Source organism: Brachycentrus maculatus, unplaced genomic scaffold, assembly GCF_059751285.1.
Source record: "Brachycentrus maculatus isolate JH-2025_06_01 unplaced genomic scaffold, ASM5975128v1 h1tg000714l, whole genome shotgun sequence".
Classification (NCBI taxonomy): Eukaryota; Metazoa; Arthropoda; class Insecta; order Trichoptera; family Brachycentridae; genus Brachycentrus; species Brachycentrus maculatus.
Window position 1 is genome coordinate 103,406 of NW_028281445.1, and position 18,511 is coordinate 121,916.

Genomic DNA, 18,511 nt, shown 5'->3' on the forward strand with positions numbered 1-18,511 from the left:
TTTAGTAATAAACCGCAATTTTCACCACCCCTGTGATATTTGGTTTGTGTACTTTATGACAGAATCACATGTCATGTACGATTGAATATATTTAAAAATCAAATATTTTTAGAATTATATTTTACGATGCATGTATTTTTAAATGATGACAAATAAAAGTCAATAAATTAACTGAACATTTGTTTATTAAATATCTAATTTTTTAAACACTTTATAACAATCTAAGGTCATAATACTAGCAACCACTTTGATAAATTACAATATGTATTGAATTAACCTGCAATACAAATACACAAAATTTATTACAAACAAAAATGTTTTGAAAATATAATGATGTGTGCTTACCAAATAAAACACGAAACTGATAACACTTTCATGTCACCCAATCATAATAATACATACAAATTATCATGTTATGCGTGGTTTTATAATTTATTTTTTATATTTTTATTATCATATATTATTTATATACAACGTGTAATATGTTTTTTTCTATTTAAGAACTGATAAATTATTAACTCAGATAAATTTGGAATGTATGTTTTCGATTGAAGTTGCAATTGTGACAAAAACAGCAATATTGATGATTTAAGAAATTTTATCTGATCAAATATTGGAGTATTTTGATCAATTCTAGGCAGTGAAAACAGATACTCAAAACACATACACACATGTGTTAAAATATTTTTTTATTAAAAAATCTGTTCATTAATGTAAATCTATACACAATAAAATTGCATTGATAAGAAGCAATTAGATTTTATTTTACAATGGCAATAACAATTTAAGTATTTATTTTTTATAATACAGTTGTTTATTAGGACAAAAATTATACAGTCAATATAAAAAGACTGTTAATATTATGTTGGGATCAAATATTTAAGCCTTTGCGCCGACAGAGCTGTTTCCGCCTAGTTTTCCAGTGGCGGAGTTGCCAGTTTGTTCCTTTTCCAATTGTTTTCCAAGGTATTCCCTATACAAAAAAAATGAATTTGAGAATTGCAAGTAAATTGTGAATATTTCACTTACATTTTATTTCAATGATGATTCCTAAAGTGGGAATGTCAATTGCATTTTCACATCAAGTTTGATGTGAAAATGCAACCTATTCGTCAAATTGCAAAAAAAAGGGAAAGATGAAATGAACAATGGCTGATTGAATTCAAGATGCCACATGCCTGTAGCGCTAGCTTCTTAGGATTAAAAATAAGATGCCATTCTTCTGGTCGAGAAATGACACTAAATGACAATACGACAGTGGCTGCCATATCTAATTGTATATGAATAATTGAGGGGATGTTGGATAAACAGCCTTACCAGTTATGGACCATTAGTTTTTGGACAGCAAGAAGGGCTTCATAGCGAACGTTAGGATCTTCATGGCCCAACAGCTGCATCACAAGCTGCTTTCCTCCCAATTGCTCGATTACGCTAAAGAAAAGTTTCAATTATATCATTATAATGTTGAGAAATAGAGGAAAGTATATTGAAAAAAAATACTATATTTTAAATTATATCGTTTACTAGGTGAATATTATTATTCTATATTGTGACACGTGTTTCAAAGGACTTATTATGATTATCAAAAATTGTATTCTGATGTTTTATGAAAATTTAAAATGAATAGATAAGAACCGTTGATTCCATTAATGAAATAATTGTTATCGATTCTAGAAAATAATAAATTTTCTGAAGTCTGCTATAATACCTCGACACTGGCTATAACATCCAAGATGGGTGAAAAGCCATTAAAAAGAAGAAGAAGAAGAAGTCTGCTTTACAAAAATATATTAAAAATAACTTCATGAAATGAAATTCAGTAAATGGCACTAATTCGCTTCCAAATGCTTTTGCATGTGTTTATTTTGAAATATTTTCTAGTTTGGTGCTTGAAAATTTTACAAACATTGTCAAACAATTCATGTTGTTTATATAATTTATCATGTTTGAAAGATAAACAACAATTTAAAATTGAAGATACTAAATTTTAATGACATTTTTGATAACTGTTTATGTTTGTAAATAGCTTACTGTTTTCCACGAGGATAGTGTCGGACATATTCCCCGATGTCGAAGGAGGCCACGGAGAGCACAAGGGGATCCTTGGAGGTATCCAGATGGTGGATGAGGGTTCGCAGAAGTTCATAGTTCTTCTCGTTCAGTCTCCCCGCATTCTCACGCCAGAACTTGGCTGACTTGTGCACCGGAGACCATTCCAACCTGTGAAGAAAAAAATGTAATACCAAAACTGCCACTCACTTTGTCAGATACAATAAAAAAAAATATCCTGCTGCCGCCATTGCAGGCTCTGATGATATTTTAAATATTAAAAAAAAAAATACAAATAACTATTGTTGGGTAATATATCCAAAATAAAACACGGTTTTTTGGATTGAATTCTACATTTATTTATGTATATATTAATATGTAACGCGTTTCGTCTTCTTAGGACATTATCAAACACTGCTATTTATTTTATTTTGGATATATTACCCAACAATAGTTATTTGTATTTTACTGTCTGCAGTTACAATAAACAAATAACTATGCCTCCAACAATTATAAGAAGACACTAATATCTAATGAAAAGATTGTCTGTAGAGTTCAATAAAAATGAAAAGTAATAACCTTCCGCTCTTTATTTCGGTGGAGTATTCATCGAATGAGCTCAAGTCCTGGATAGAAGCCTGGAGTTTTTCATTCAGAAACACTACATCTTCCATGATGTCCTCATCGTCAGACCTCTTTTGCTCCAAGATGGAAAGCTGTTTCAACACCTTGCACTGAACCATGGCCATGCAATGCTCTTTAGCCATCTGAAACAGAGATATTGATAGTCATCGTATTAACAAAGCGAGGAATCAAAAGTTTATACTTTCTTTATTATATTTGAGTATTTTGGGTAATCACCAAATCGACACAGTAGTTTTACTACTATACTGTCCAGTTTTGGTATTATATGTTCAGTTGAACATTGGCGTTATCAAACAAATAAAATAAACAAACAAACAAATAAAATAGAATAAATTTTTATATATGTGCTGTTAAACCACTCGTTTATGATGGAAATGAAGATAAATCGTAGCATTATTAACAACATTTTGAGTGTGTCCAAATACTTGTTCACAAATCTGGATTATCTCCAATTATAGGAGTTATTTATCATATTATTTTTTGACATCTCTACGTAGATGAAGAAAAATATGGAAGTCTGGGCATTTACGGGACTTGTACAAATATAAGAGTTTCTGCTCAGTAAAAAAGCTTCTTCGTCTCACCAATAGATGTCACTATCGAAAATTCTAGTGATTCTTGTACATTGTTACAAAATTGGATCATATATATAAAAATTCCAAGAATTTGAATAATGTGGTTGTCAATCACGGGTAGAATTGGTGAATGTTACACATGTGTAAAGTCATGACTTAAACCAGCCTATGACGATCGTAAGCCCCGTAAATGCCCGGACTTCCATATTCTTCTTCATCTATGTTGAGATGTCAAAAAAGTAGCATAATTCTTTAAGAAGTAATATTTACCTGGTTGTCTTCTGGCTTCTCGATAAGGTTGCGGAACACAGCGAGAACAATCCTGGTAACCTTTTCCTTGACAGAGTCACTCAAGATGTCCGCAAGAATTGGGATCACATTGAATTTGTTCATTTTCTCTGCCAGAAGGGGGTGGAAAGTTAGCACCCAAAGGCAAAATACCAATTGATACTGCACCTGTTATAAAAAAAATTAACATTTTGTATAAGTATAGTTGTTGAAATATGGTGTCCATCATTACAATGTGAATATCATTTCAATTATATCCACACGTGTGAGGAGCTGAAGAGGACTTTCGAAAATAGGCGAGAATGGCGAAAGATATGTCATCTGTTGCTACCGACCAATCCACAGGATTGAGACCTGAGAGAGAGATCATTTCAAAATATTTTTTCCCCCCCACATATTTAGTAAATTTTTTTAAGGATATTAATTTAAGTTTTACTTAGTAAATACCATTATTTCTTAAAATCTATTGTGACACTTCTTTTGATGCATTTCGCATGATTTTCAAATACTGTATGTGAAGCTGATTCTTAATTTTAGAGTTCTCTCCTTGAAACGTTGAAGGTTCAAGAAGGGGTAGAAGCTGTTTCTTATTTTTATTTATTTATTATTTCTTATCAGTGGGAATAAAAACAATAGGGGGAGGCTTTGTCATATTGTTAATTATGGGTTTATTATTGTTTATATCCACAAAGTGACTATCAAATCAATTAATGAAATTATTAATTTATTACCTGGAAGTTGACTCTGGATGACAGGATGGAGAGGATCGTAGAAATACCATCAACAGAAAGGAATGCAAAGCGGTATTCATCAATACGCAGCATCATTTGGAGACAGCGAGCCACCGATTGAATATATTCATTGTTCTGTGAAATAAATCCCAGAGAAATTAAAATCATGTCAAGGAGTTATGTAAAAAAAAAAATTAAATCGATAAATGAGACTTAAAACATGCTAATTAAGTATATTTAGGTTAAAAAAAACCAGGCGCTGAAATAATAACAGTGATGTTCAGTATGTATACTACCTAAAGATTATTTGAAAATTATGCATTTTTAATAAAAAACCCATTTTAGTTCAAAATCCAAGACATAAGAAAGGTATATGTAAAACTCCATGCGCATATGCATAATAAATACACTGTAACACGAGGACAAATGAGCTTTTAAAATAATATCAGCAATATTTACATAAATTATTACATAGGTAAATCAAATCATTTTATTTTCATTTACAACCTCCTTGCTCCTTGCGTGATGATTGAATGAATGGAATATGTATAGTGCACCTTATAAATCAAGATATCAAATAATATTTTTTATAATACAAAAATCACAATGTTTCCTTTTTAAAAATGGAATAACAAGTATTAAAAATGTTTTTTTGGAAATCCTGAAATTGAAAATCATCGACTTTATCACACCATTATGGAGCAAATTTAAATCTGCACCATGTATATATTTAAAAATATAAGTTAATATTGCTATTTATTTTACACAAGTCAACAATGATGATGACAAATAATAATACTTCCTTAAAATTTCCAAAATACAATGCTTAAGTTTTGTCAAAAAATAAATTAAAAATACAAAGACACAGGTTTAGGTTTTGTCCGTCTGTGTAGTTTTAGTGGTTAACGCATTTGGTCAAAGCCCCAGGTTCGATTCCTAGGGGGGCTGTTTTTTTGTGATTTGTAACTCAATCTTTATTTTACATCCCTCTGGTCTGGTATCTGAAGTGAAGGACAGAATGGCGTAAACTAATTTAGAGGTGAAATTAATTTGATAATGGAAATGGAAGATAACAATGAATATTTTAAATGAGTATTATTTAACTTTTTTCTTCCATTAGACAGAAAAAGCTAAAACATAAATAACTTCTTTTGTGTACATATAAGATCATACTAGATTCACACGCACCAAGCTCATAAAACAATTTATTTTATGTCATGTCTTCATATGGATGGAGAAGAAAATGGAGTTGGTTCATATTGGAGACTACCTAGTGAAGCACTCTATACATAACTTACAAATAGTTAATAAAATCCATGAGATTACAGACCGAAATATCAAGAGTGGAATATTTAAGTTCATCCAGAGCGGCGGACACTTCCGTATAGGACTCTTGAGTCCCCTTTGCTCCCTTTTCAGTCCCCAAGGTCGACTGACGAATATTCTCGGCGTGCACAATGTCTGCTGTCAGTTGGTCCGCCTTGGAATCATTTCAAAATAAAGGAAAATGTTTCCCAAACATGGAAGACAAATCCCCGAAAGCTGCGGCTAGTTGTCTAAAAAGCTCATTTTGCGCAACACTTACACAGCTCCTGGTTAAATGAAGCCAATCCAAACTGTTTCTAAGTTAAGTTCACAATTCAGATTGCGTTATTTCACGTAAAACACAAAGATTCACACACGTGTTATTACATTGATCAGGAAAATATTGTTAAATACAGATAAGATACAAATCACAATTGTAATATACAAATTACTTTGTTACACTATGTTTGAAGTCATATTAAAACATTTTCAAGGTATAAATTATGTAAAACAGATATTATTTAGTTTTTTATCCATAAGATCATTAGCATAAATTTATAAGTTTAAATCACTATGCATACATATGATATTTTGATTTTGAATAGTTAGTAGATTATTTTATGGCATAATTTAAGTTATATTAAGGCTGACAATACAATTAAAAATTTAGTGATATAAAACAATGCTATAAAACAAATGGAAAAAAGAGTTCTCATTCATGTAGTTATGGTAGGTATAGTCAAGCTAACTATACACATAGATAAGTTTACGGGAATTGGTTTGTAAGGAAATTAACTGTATTTAAAAAATAGTCATAGAACTTATAGTAGTAAGACACCCATTTCAGGCAAACATCAATTTACAACATTTTAAATACTCACATTTTAGAAAACACATGAAGTATTCAAATAAAAGAAAAAAAAACACTTATCATAAGATTTTTTTTGAATTTTTATTTTGAATAAACTTTATAGATCTTAAATGACCTAATTTTAAATTTTTGCTAAAATTAAAATCACGGTGTGTCAGCTGAATATTGGGTTGTTAATACATTCATGTCCCAACATATTGGGATGAATGGCAAACCTTACTTAAACGTAAAAGTGGCGTTGAAATTAAAGATTGGTTTTATTTATTTAACAAATGAATATACAGGAAAAAGGTACATAGGCTTTTTTTAAAACCTGTAGGTACTATAAATAAAAACCGATGAATGAGATAAAATATATAATAAATGGGAAAGTAGCATAATCATTTTAAATTTCACGTAAGATAATCATACGTAAATTTTTGGAAAGAAAAAAATATTAAGGACAAATCTGTAAATTATTTATCAAGAGTCCAAAAAATAAATTTTAAAAACACAGTAAGTTAATTCAACACTATCTTATGTATTATACTAGAGGTGTTAGTATGCAAACAAACAAGTTATAGAAGAAGAGTGGAATCAAAGCAAAACAAAGGTATTATTATGCAAAAATTTACTATATAGGTAAAACTTACATCCGAAATCCCAAATTATATAATCATCAATATATTGCATCTATATTAATCAAGAACAAAAAATAAAAATAAAAACATCTTTAAACCGACCATGGATTTAAAAAAAAAAAGATTTATATAATTACAATAATTTAGGTATTCGGCAAAGAAATTGACAATATGCCATCTAGTAGAGGAGATATATTCAAAAAAACTTATTGATTATGATTAAAATATACAAATATGGTTTATATATACAGCCTGACAGTTATTATATAATAGTATAAGTCTTAAAATACATTCAATAGTAATATACAAATAAAACATGCTATATTAACAAAAATACTATTCGGAAATTCAGTTTTAATTGGAATTAATATAGTATAAGCTCACACAGCAACTAAACTAGAAAAATATTATTCGAGTAAAAGGGATGTTAAAAATAATGAGATTATTATAAGATTAAGAAAACAACAATTAAAGCTTAAGAAATGTTATCAAAATACAAGTGGGGACCCAAAAATAACGGGAATTGCGCTGTAGTGGGGAGAGAGAGTAAGGATACGCATTGTTCGACCACGCATTGTCTCCTGAGTTAGTGTGCGAAGCGAAGTTGCTGTGAGTGTATCGGTTCGTCTGTGAGAATTTTTTTAGTGAAACATCTTTTTCCGTTTTACCGAAAACATGATTTCGCTGTGTCTTGTTGGGGAAATTGGCAGTGGAAACTATTGTAATGCTTAAGACTGCTTATGGGGATGCTGCTCTTAGTAAAACCAGAGTCTACGAGTGGTTTTCACATTTTAACCCGATGGTTGCCAGAGACGAGATATCTCGGCAAATGGCGGAGTGCCCGTATGGCCAGAGACGAGATATCTCGTCAGTACTTTTGATGACGTATTACTCCGCAGTTTTAACTCATATTGACAATCTGTCAAAAACGGAACATACATTGCCATCAGTTGAAGTTGTCACAAAATATTTTATAAAGTTTTTAAATACTTTTAAGTGATTTATCGGTATCACTTTCAGCTGACAGTTGACAGATGTCATTAGGGCTACCACTCAAACCACTTGAAATATTGATTATTTTAATCGATTGTTTTGAACGCCAGGGGTTTTTATTTTGCTCAATTTTTTTGTGTTTTTCTTATTATTTTAAAATATTCCATTGATAAATAATAGTTGTGTGTTAATATTAAATTTAATAAAAACTTGCGTGTGCGACTTAGTGTGACAACCCTGAAAATTTGAAACTGGTTTAACTTCAAGAATAAAACTCTAACAATCGATGCGGGATATAATATTTGGTAAGTAAATTATAATTCAATAAAAACAACAACAAAAAAAATCCTTAGACAACTTTTTTTTTTCAAAAAAATACTTGGCCTGTTGAGCACTGCCGCGTAATTTATTTGCGGCTATGAAAAGGTTAAAAAAGAAGAAATGTCAATAGAAGACCAACCCCGTTCAGGACGCCTCTCAACGTTAAGAACTAACGAAAACATCGACAAAATCAATGCTCTCGTCGTGAAGATCGTTGCCAAACCATTGATCAACTCTGTGAGATGTTTGGAATATCATTTTAGAGTTTAATTCGGAGGATTTTATCAAAAGAGTTGCACATGAGAAGAGTTGCAGCCAAATTTGTCCCTCGCCTTCTCACAGGCGAGCAAAGGGAGCGTCGACTTCAGGCATGTTTTGAGCTTCAAAATCAGCCCAAAGAGGACCCAGAATTTATTTCCAAGGTGATCTAGCCCCCTGTGATTTCTTTTTGTTTCCCAGACTCAAAAGGGATATGAGAGGAGGAAAGCGTTTTGCCACTGTGGAGGAGGTAAAACAAAAATTGCTGGAAGGCCTAGATATGTAAAAAGATAGAAAATCCCGATAAGTGAATTTAAAAAATGTTTAAACAACGGAAGAATTGTTTGCAGAATTGGGTGCGTTGTGGTCAAGGGAGAATACTTTGAAGGTGATCAAAATTTGATGTAAAAATAATTGAAAACATAAAGAAGTTATGACGAAATTCCCGTTACTTTTGGTTCCCCATACATATAAAAACAAAAAAGTTCAATTAAGTGATTAGAATAACATCTGAAATTGAAAATAAATTGATATTAGCATAGTAACTAGTAACTAGTTTTACTAAATTCATTCAATCAATCAAATAATTATTATAATTATGGGGGAAAAGCATTTATTAAAAAAAAAACCTATTAATATGAAATTAAAGGGATCAAAACATGAAAAATATTTATAGTGTATAATTAGCAAATTACAAAAATTACTTGTTTTCAATATACAGACTGATATGCAAAGATGTTTTGAAATAAATTTTCTGTTTTGTTGAAAAATAGGAATAGAAAAACGGCTTACAAAATTGGTAATTTAAACATACATAAGACTCAAAGATTTTTTTTACGATATCTCAATGTATTTAAAAATGTTTTGTATGAATAAATAATGATGGGCCCAGGATAATTTTCTTTTTTAATATGATAGAATTTTAATTATTGTTGCTAAAATTAACAAGTTTTTACTGCACTTTGTACAAGGTAACATTATTTTAGGTGTACTAGGAGTGATATTGAAACAATCAGTCAAGGTAGTGAAGTAACAGTGCCAAAATTTATAAATAACAACTATGTATTTACATAATAGAAAATTCATAATATTTCAATTGTTTTTCTATCAAGTTTGTCATTAAAAATTTGTCTAAAATTTTGGTGAACACTGAATTTGAAAATTTTAAATTCAACTAAGGAAAATCAAAGTTTTACAATCATAGAGAAATATATGGATATTTAAAATTAAAACTGACTTATACTTATAACTTAATAGCCAGTAAAAAATAACATTTATTCTTAAAACCAATATGAGAAAAATTTATATTATAACGATCAGTCTTTTAAGATTGATAATGTACATAGGGCAGTGTGATTAAAATATCACTTTTTAAAATGCATTTGTTGCTGAGATAATCCGTGAGAAATAAAAAAAAATTGCAAAAATTATCCTGCAGAACGTCAAATTTTTTATAAACTGTTAAATTGTCAAACTCATTGTTTAAATGCATCTTTCAATACAAAACGTATTTCCTTTCATCTTTCAATTTCATAAAATAAACGATATAAAAAATACATGTTTTTGTAAAGGCTGCAGACAATGAATTAAATTAATGTTGACTGAAGAAAGAGAGAATATTTTTGTTTTCACTTACATTAAGTTTCAGTTGTTCTTTCAGCCAAGTGAGGTAATAGTGTAAGTCGGTCTTATCCATCAGCTCGCGAGACCAGCACGCGATTTTAGCGATAATTCCAGACGACATATTCATGATGAAACCATCTTGGCGATTCAAGAGGTTCAAAAAGGGCAACCAAAGAGAATCCCTCTTGCGCAAAGCATGCTCGTGGAATATTTCAACACGGGTCTTATCTTCCTGTGAATAAAAAAAATTATAAAAATTATAGAACTGCGCAAATAAGGTGATGAAAACCAAATATTTTTCGGCTGTCCTAGTTTTGTTCTCCAGCTAACATTCGCCACATACACTTTCTTAGTCATTCTCTCACTATCCATTCGCTCCACATGTCCATACTATCTTAAAAAACTCTTATTAATTTTTTCAATTAGTTCGGCCTTACATTTCTTTCTTATAATCCTTTGTCATAAAACGATGTTCTACACATTCGTCTGAGGGAGCGCATTTCAACAGCGTTCACTCTGCTTTTATCCTTCCTTTGACAGTACCATGTGTCGCTTCCATAAATCAGTGTTAAAATATTACATAGCATAATAAAATCGATAAAATGTCAAAGAGCGAACGTAATAACATCTCTTCTTAAATTTTCGCAGCAGTTCAGATGTTAATCTTTTATGGACAAAGCACAGTAACCTGGAAAAACATAATTGGCAGAAAAGTCCATGATTTAAATATACATCATAAAATTGGAGATTTTTGACAATTTTATCTTAAAGTTTGTTTCATTTGGCGAGTTCTATCTAATATAAAATTGCACTATTGTCCTCAAATCCTGCCCTTGGTTAATGTCATCATCCACCTTGCTACTTGGCACGGACTTTGAAGATTCTATTTTTATACAATATGTAGTACCTTTTTGAAGAGAAAGGAAAAACGATTACCTGAAGCATGTCATCGATCATGATGAGGATGTACTGGATGGTCTGGTCCTTGCTAACATGGCCAAGAAGATTGAAGAAAGTCTTGGCACATTGAGCCCTCTGGTCCTTAAGCAGAACCTCCTTTGTTTTGCTATCGGCACTATCAAATGACACAATAAAGTTGTAATCCTCTTGGGTGATCATCTGTGACCTATAAAATAAACAATGTTTCGGTAAAGACGAATTACATTCAAGAGAATGGAAAGAAGGTTATTTTATTTAATTTAAAATGTTTTGTGATATACAGCATTACACTGCCATTTGTAGTTGAATAATAACAAAAATGAGAGAATATTGCACTTACTGCAAATAAGACTGCCAATTAACTTTTTGCTGCCGAATATCTGAAGCTTGCTGCTGGAGCACACTAGTAGCAGCAATCATATCTTAAATACACAATAATATATTAAATAGAAATAATAATGTAAAATGGTATTACGACGTTAATAAAATATAATAAAAACAAATAGGGCTGGGCAGAATTAACTCACCAATCTTTTCATCTGGTAAAGATGGAATAATGTTTTTAATAGAATTATCATGCATATTCGCCATTTTAACGAGCTCTTATGCTAAAACTTTTGATCAAATAACCAAAATTATACACAACCAGAAACAGTGAATTATTATATTGAAAGAAGGCGAACAACTCGGCGGACTCAGCTGAGAAGTCTTGTGACTGATGGGTATGACGATAGTAACAGACTCATTAATTGGCGTGCTGCATTTCATGTACTTATAGATTTTTTATATGTGCTAAAAAAAGACAACACTACTGTGATCAATAATAATACAAAACGATTGCACCAACCAAGCGAAAAAATATATTTTGACAGTTTTCTGTCACTGACTTCATATCATTCAAATATACGTTCAAATAATATTGTCTGACTACTCCGATCAAGTATCTCGATCTGCCGAAGATCATCAGGACAATCTCGACTTGTTCCAAATATGGATGATTTCTTTGGTCAAGTTTTGACGTTTGTTTGACAGTTCACACAGATAGGAGAAGGGTTTTTGTATATTTTCTGTTATAGTCATAATTTTGGAAAATTTATAAATAGCCACATTCGTAAAATACTACCGCAAAGTGTTTTTTTTTTGTTCGGCACAATTCTTAGAATCATTATAATGAAAGTTATTTCCTAATTTTGTGTGTTGTGTATTGATATCAAGAACAACTAACAAGTAGTTTTGTTTTAAAGTTTTGCCTATTACATTTATTAAAATGGATTTGAAGGAACCACGCAAAAAAAGACAGTGTACATTCGAATCACAGCAACCGTTTCCGATATTCATTGAATCAGAAATAGGCATTTCAATTGATAACTGGGTACCTATTATTTGTACTGGACTTTTTAATGGCTTCGGTGTCATAGTGAAAACGCCGGCTGAGATAAGTGCTTTACACAACATGGGCAATTTCGGTAAGGGTTCGAATTCCCGGTCGCGACCCTACATAATGAGAAATAATTCTGAATTACCAAGGTTTTTAAAGAAACGACAGTATCTGCATCGAAAGAAATGGATGAATAAAATCGACTGTAGTAAAAACAGAAATAAAAGGTCATCAAAAAGTTCACAAAGTGATTTACTAGATGATATCATGAAACTCAATTCAACAATAGATAATGCTGAATCAGGTTGTAAAAGTAAACATCTAGACTCAGAAACAGTTCTCAAAAATTGTGAAATTATAGATGTTCTTTCCAGTGATGAGGAAAATTTGGCACAAAAAAAGACAGAGACATTAGACTTCACTCAACCTAGCACTAGTGGTAATAACGTACCAATAGTCATAGACACGAATTATGATAAATCCACATCTCATAATGAAATATTGCCGCCAATACAGAATGATGAAAGTGAAATGCTTGAAGATACAAAAACAATTCATGATCTGAATTTTCCTCCTAATTCAGTCATCGTCCTGCCTGACAGTGATTCAGAAAAAGATGACTATTTTAAAGACTTAACGCCTAAAGTATATATTGACCAATCAAATTTAGAAGAGTGCTTAGTGTTGACTTTGCAGGAAGCGTTTTTTTTGGCATATGGTTTAGGCTGCCTTCAAATTTTAGATGATAATGAGAAACCTCTAGATTTAGACACAACTTGGCAGTTGTTTAGTAAATCACAACCTGATTTTTGTTCAAAATATATTGTTTATCATTATTATCGTTCGAAAGGTTGGATTGTCAAACCTGGGATCAAATTTGGTGGTGATTTTTGTAAGTCAGAATTTTTGACTTTATTATATATGTATAAATATGAATTAAATTTTAAATGTCAAATAAAAAAAAATCTACATCAACATTTTTATGTTTCAGTATTGTATAAAGAAGGACAACCATTCTACCATGCTAGCTATATTGTATTAGTTGAAGTCGTTATCTCGCAGGATTCAACTACAAAATCTTGGCACTCTAAATATGACTGGAAAAATATCCTTGGAACTGTACGAATGGCAGGAACTGCAGTAAAAGTAAGTTAGTGCAGAGTTGCCTATCCCACAATCCAAAAGTATTCGGCAGAGTTTCTGCTTGATCATTTCAAATAGTCTTGTTTGGCTCTGATTAAAATTGATTATGTCATGGTTAACTATTTTTTTTGTGGTGTAGACACTATTATTCATGAAATTTCGTTTTTTATTTTTCTATGAATTCTGTTACATTTTTTAATTTTTTTTAAATTGAAATCTTTATAATGATATATATTTCCACTGTTGTTCAAATAAAATTAGAAATATAATACCGGTTATTGGTGAAAGCACTCGTTGGTCAATAAATAAATGTAAATGTTCCAAGTATTTATTTTATTTGTGCTAACAAATATCATATTATGTAAATACTATTCACAGTTATAATAAAAAAGTAATTGTTTTCAGGAAGTCATCATTGCTCGCATTATCGTGCCAAGTGGGGAAAGTATTGATAAATTGTGTAAAAACCCCGATGGTTTAAAAAAAATTAAAGTCTTGGAAGTTTTACTAAGGCGCTGGTTGTCAAAACAGGAGAGATTCGATTGTGACCAAGATGGAAAGTAAAAAGAAATTATAAATTACAATGCTATTTATTTATTTTCCTATGTATATTATTCTTAAACAATAAATCTTATTAAAAAAAATTAAGTCTTAATTAATATTGTTTTGCGGAAGAACATTCGTTTTTAAATCCCTGAATTTTTTTGGTATTCCTGAACGCCTGTATTCGCTCCTTTCCTTTAAATATTGACTGGTGCAAAGGGCTTTGAATTCTTCATTTTGGTACCATCCTGTTAGGCAATTCTTGAGGTTTGTGTTTTCTTCTCTGCATTTCACCACCATTAAAAGCGATGATTTTTTGCAACAGACTTCAAATGCTTTGACTTCTGGAATACATTTTTCTGTCTTTGCCTTTTCCCTCATTAATTTTGGTATAAGAACTTCTATTTCTACCTTTCGTAAAGAAAGATCATCAGGGTCCCCTGTAAAATTAAAATAATTTTTAAATACTTACATTGATGTTTATTATTTTAAAATAAAATTGGAAATCTTCATTGAATTCGAGTTGTGATTTGAGTATTTCCTAATAATATCAAGTACTATATTGAGATACCCAAAAAAGTCGCCAACAATTCAGAATTGAGATATCAGTACAGGTTCTAAAATTATTATTAATATTTTTTTTGTATATTTTTGTACATCGGATTGTAAAAGTTTTATGCTTTATGTATTTCTTTGATAGTATTAATAATATTATGAGGTGAAACATGACTATGTTAGGGTGGGAAAGTTTTACTTCGAACTGTATTCTTTAACCCCGGTTTCCAATGTGTAGGACTGTATAGAAAATATTGTCTACTGACACGGAGATAATAATATTAACAGGCAACCCCACGCCGCAGTACAAGAAACGGGAGATTCCCAATTATCGCGTATAAATGTTATATGATTCACTGCAAATTATTATTAAGATTTCACTAATGATTTTCACAAATTTTTTTACCCAATCCGTGAGGGCCTGCTGAAAATTTGTCGGAGAGTACGTGCGATTCTTTAGCAGCGGCCATCGTTGCCATAACACTGAAACGCCGTGACTGAAGAATATTCGTGAGCTTGCATATTCGAGATTTTGGTTGTCACAATTTGTCTGTGTTTTGTGAGTTGTCAGTTCAGTGCGTTATTATATTTTGCATCAGAAATACCAGTTTTATTTTATTAAGTAAGTTTCCGATTTACTTTTCAGTTATAGATGAAAGAAAAAGCGTTATTTCACTAAATTGATTTCGCTCTTATGTTTACCTTTCGTCCGAATTCTTGCTGAGTATTTTGTTGTTTTATACATTTTGACTATCGAATGTCTTCCGATGATGATTATTTATTAACAGAAAAATATTTTTCAGTAGAGTATTATATTTAGATATAATATAACAACCTTTAATTGCCAACATTACTTGCAGAAAATGGATCGAATTTTGAGGTTAGGCGGTGGGATGCCAGGACTCTCTCAAGCGCCTCCTCCAACTGATGCCCCTGTAGTAGATACTGCCGAGCAGGTTTACATATCGTCTTTGGCATTGCTGAAAATGTTGAAGCACGGCAGGGCAGGGGTACCCATGGAAGTCATGGGATTAATGTTAGGTAAGTTGCAGAATAAAGTTAACTACTTGTGTTTTTGCCCTAATTTAGAATAAAATTTGTTTTTATCCCTTAATTCTTTCGAAAAAATAATTATATTTTTTTTCTGTATTTTATACTGTTTTTTCAAAAATATACATACACATATGTGCCTTCTGAATATTTTTTCGCTTATTGGAGAAATTAAATGTGCATTAAAAATGTATGTAAATTATGTTAATTAATAAAAAATTTCGTGTTTCAGGTGAATTTGTGGATGATTACACAGTACGAGTAATTGACGTATTTGCTATGCCACAAACTGGAACTGGAGTTTCAGTAGAAGCAGTTGATCCTGTATTCCAAGCTAAAATGTTGGATATGCTTAAACAGACTGGAAGACCAGAGATGGTCGTCGGTTGGTGAGTCTCGCTCACTTTAAATTATAGCTCAAAATTGAAATGTTGCCCCATTTTTGCTTGACCGATTGGGATACTAATTGTTGGCAAAAGTGGGCATTTTTAAATGTATTTTGCAAAAAACTATAACTTTCTTTTTATATCTCTATATTCTTATATCTTTAAAAGTATTATATAGTCAGTATTTTGTGATTAAATTTTCTTTGTCCTTACCCAATGGTGTGTGAGGAATGTCGTTTAATATATACACTGGTGTTTAAAATTTAAAATATAATTTATAAAACTGTCACTTTAAAGCATATGTAAGTACATTATTGAGTCATAGCGCAATTCAGTCCAAATCATGTAAATAATACCAACATAGATTTTTTTCTTCGTATGTATATTTAAATAATTATGAAACTTGCGAGATAGATCACTCCATTGAGATTCAAATATTGACATCAGTGTTGAAAGTTTAATTATCTGTATATCTGACCTTGAACTGTGAAAGTGTAGTGTGTTTTCCAATTGAACTTACACAGAATCATTACTTATAGTGTACAGCACATTCCCGATTTTCCGGGGTCAGGAAATTGAAAAAATATTTTATAAAAACAAAAATATTTCACAATAGTATTTATGATGTTGAAACACATGTTGAGGGCCGAACACATTTGTTGTCCGGTATGATAGAATAACAGTATCTCACTTTATGTATTATTTTTTGGTTTAAAATATTATTACCTTTAATGACTTTTTATTTTTTGTTTGTTATAAAAATCCTCCAACCTTATCGGAGCGATTTATTTGACAAAACATCCATTGTTTCAGTATAAGGGTACGCATGCACTAATGCGGATCTTGGTTAACATATTCCTATATAATGTTTTAAAATTTTTAAATATATATTTGAAATATGTTCATGTGAAAGCATTATTTCTGATCATATATTTTATGCACTGCAGATTCTTGGATTTAGAAATAAAATATCTTAGGACAGGGTACAAATAACTTAAATGAAGAGCTCAGGCAAGAGAAGGAGAGTAGCAACAGTGGCTAGGGCATTTGGATTTTCTATCTATAATCGTACAAGCTACTGCTGATGCGTACGACACAAAAATATTTACTCGATATCTCAAGCGTTGTCGTTTCTGAATGTTTGTAATTTAACTTGATTTGGTTTTCCAGGTATCATTCTCATCCCGGTTTCGGTTGCTGGCTTTCCGGTGTGGACATCAACACGCAGCAGTCCTTCGAGGCCTTATCGGAGAGGGCCGTGGCAGTCGTGGTGGATCCCATCCAATCCGTGAAGGGGAAGGTGGTCATCGACGCTTTCCGCCTCATCAACCCCAACATGATGGTGCTGGGCCAGGAGCCTCGCCAGACCACCTCCAACCTCGGCCATCTGCAGAAGCCCTCCGTACAAGCGCTCATCCACGGCCTCAACAGGCACTATTACTCTATCAGCATCAACTACAGGAAAAATGAACTGGAGCAAAAGATGCTCCTGAATCTGCACAAGAAATCATGGATGGACGGACTCACTTTAGCGGACTACAAGGAACATAGCTGTTTAAATCAAACAACCGTTTCTGACATGCTGGAACTAGCCAAGAATTATAACAAGGCTTTAGAAGACGAAGAGAAGATGACTCCGGAACAGTTGGCTATCAAGAATGTGGGCAAACAGGACCCCAAGAGACATCTCGAGGAGAAAGTGGATGTGTTAATGTCAACTAATATTGTTCAGTGTCTGTGTGCTATGCTGGATACTTTAGCTTTTAAGGGGTACTAATCTCTGCTTGTGTCTGCATTTCGCCAAGTGTCTTTTCAATTTTACGAAATGCCCGCGGATAGACTACTTCCAACATGTGGTTTTTTGGAACAGTGTTCTGACTGCGGAATCGCCGAAGTGTGGGAATCGTCGCCCACAATATTCATTTATAACAAAATATTCAAATACAAACATTTTATCTAATGTTCATTTTTATTTTTCCCTACAGTTTTCCTAATTATACATACTATGTATTTGCATACTAAAGCAATTACTGTGTGTAAGTATTGTTTGTTGATGTTACATATTTGTATAGCTTGATTTTTTTTTCATTAAATTACTTTATTAGTGGGTGTAACAGGAAGAGTGGTGTTTGTTTACATCATTATTTACTTTAAATTATATGTAATAGGATATTCTGGGACACCTTTTTCACCCAAAGGGTTCATAGGTCCTTGCTTTGAATCAACTTGATAATTTTA

The 18,511-nt window shown here is 31.6% G+C and overlaps 4 protein-coding genes across 6 annotated transcripts; 2 read left to right on the forward strand and 2 right to left on the reverse strand.

Annotated features, from left to right (window-relative positions):
- Nucleotides 1-176: 176 nt before the first annotated feature.
- VhaSFD (V-type proton ATPase subunit VhaSFD) lies at nt 177-11,935 on the reverse strand. Of its 3 annotated transcripts, XM_088274795.1 has the most exons (11): nt 11,746-11,935; nt 11,559-11,640; nt 11,216-11,405; nt 10,293-10,511; nt 5,619-5,768; nt 4,289-4,423; nt 3,540-3,725; nt 2,629-2,816; nt 2,032-2,220; nt 1,318-1,431; nt 177-973 (listed from the first exon to the last, which is right to left on the reverse strand). In XM_088274795.1, exons 1-11 carry the CDS (start codon nt 11,807-11,809, stop codon nt 880-882), a joined length of 1,611 nt encoding a protein of 536 aa, XP_088130921.1. In that variant the 5' UTR covers nt 11,810-11,935; the 3' UTR covers nt 177-879. The 3 variants fall into 3 exon arrangements, with proteins under 3 accessions (XP_088130921.1, XP_088130922.1, XP_088130923.1); XM_088274796.1 differs by lacking the exon at nt 5,619-5,768; XM_088274797.1 differs by lacking the exons at nt 177-973; nt 1,318-1,431; nt 5,619-5,768 and having other exon boundaries at nt 2,028-2,220.
- Nucleotides 11,936-12,173: 238 nt separating this feature from the next.
- On the forward strand, nt 12,174-14,303 carry LOC148300450 (uncharacterized). Its single transcript, XM_088274799.1, has 3 exons — nt 12,174-13,488; nt 13,588-13,742; nt 14,145-14,303. Exons 1-3 carry the CDS (start codon nt 12,486-12,488, stop codon nt 14,301-14,303), a joined length of 1,317 nt encoding a protein of 438 aa, XP_088130925.1. The 5' UTR covers nt 12,174-12,485.
- An 87-nt stretch (nt 14,304-14,390) lies between these two features.
- On the reverse strand, nt 14,391-15,325 carry LOC148300451 (COX assembly mitochondrial protein homolog). The gene is made up of 2 exons (XM_088274802.1): nt 15,244-15,325; nt 14,391-14,722 (listed from the first exon to the last, which is right to left on the reverse strand). Exons 1-2 carry the CDS (start codon nt 15,314-15,316, stop codon nt 14,391-14,393), a joined length of 405 nt encoding a protein of 134 aa, XP_088130928.1. The 5' UTR covers nt 15,317-15,325.
- Nucleotides 15,326-15,385: 60 nt separating this feature from the next.
- LOC148300452 (26S proteasome non-ATPase regulatory subunit 14) lies at nt 15,386-18,233 on the forward strand. Its single transcript, XM_088274801.1, has 4 exons — nt 15,386-15,459; nt 15,698-15,878; nt 16,120-16,276; nt 17,444-18,233. Exons 2-4 carry the CDS (start codon nt 15,701-15,703, stop codon nt 18,048-18,050), a joined length of 942 nt encoding a protein of 313 aa, XP_088130927.1. The 5' UTR covers nt 15,386-15,459; nt 15,698-15,700; the 3' UTR covers nt 18,051-18,233.
- The last annotated feature ends 278 nt before the right edge of the window (nt 18,234-18,511 follow it).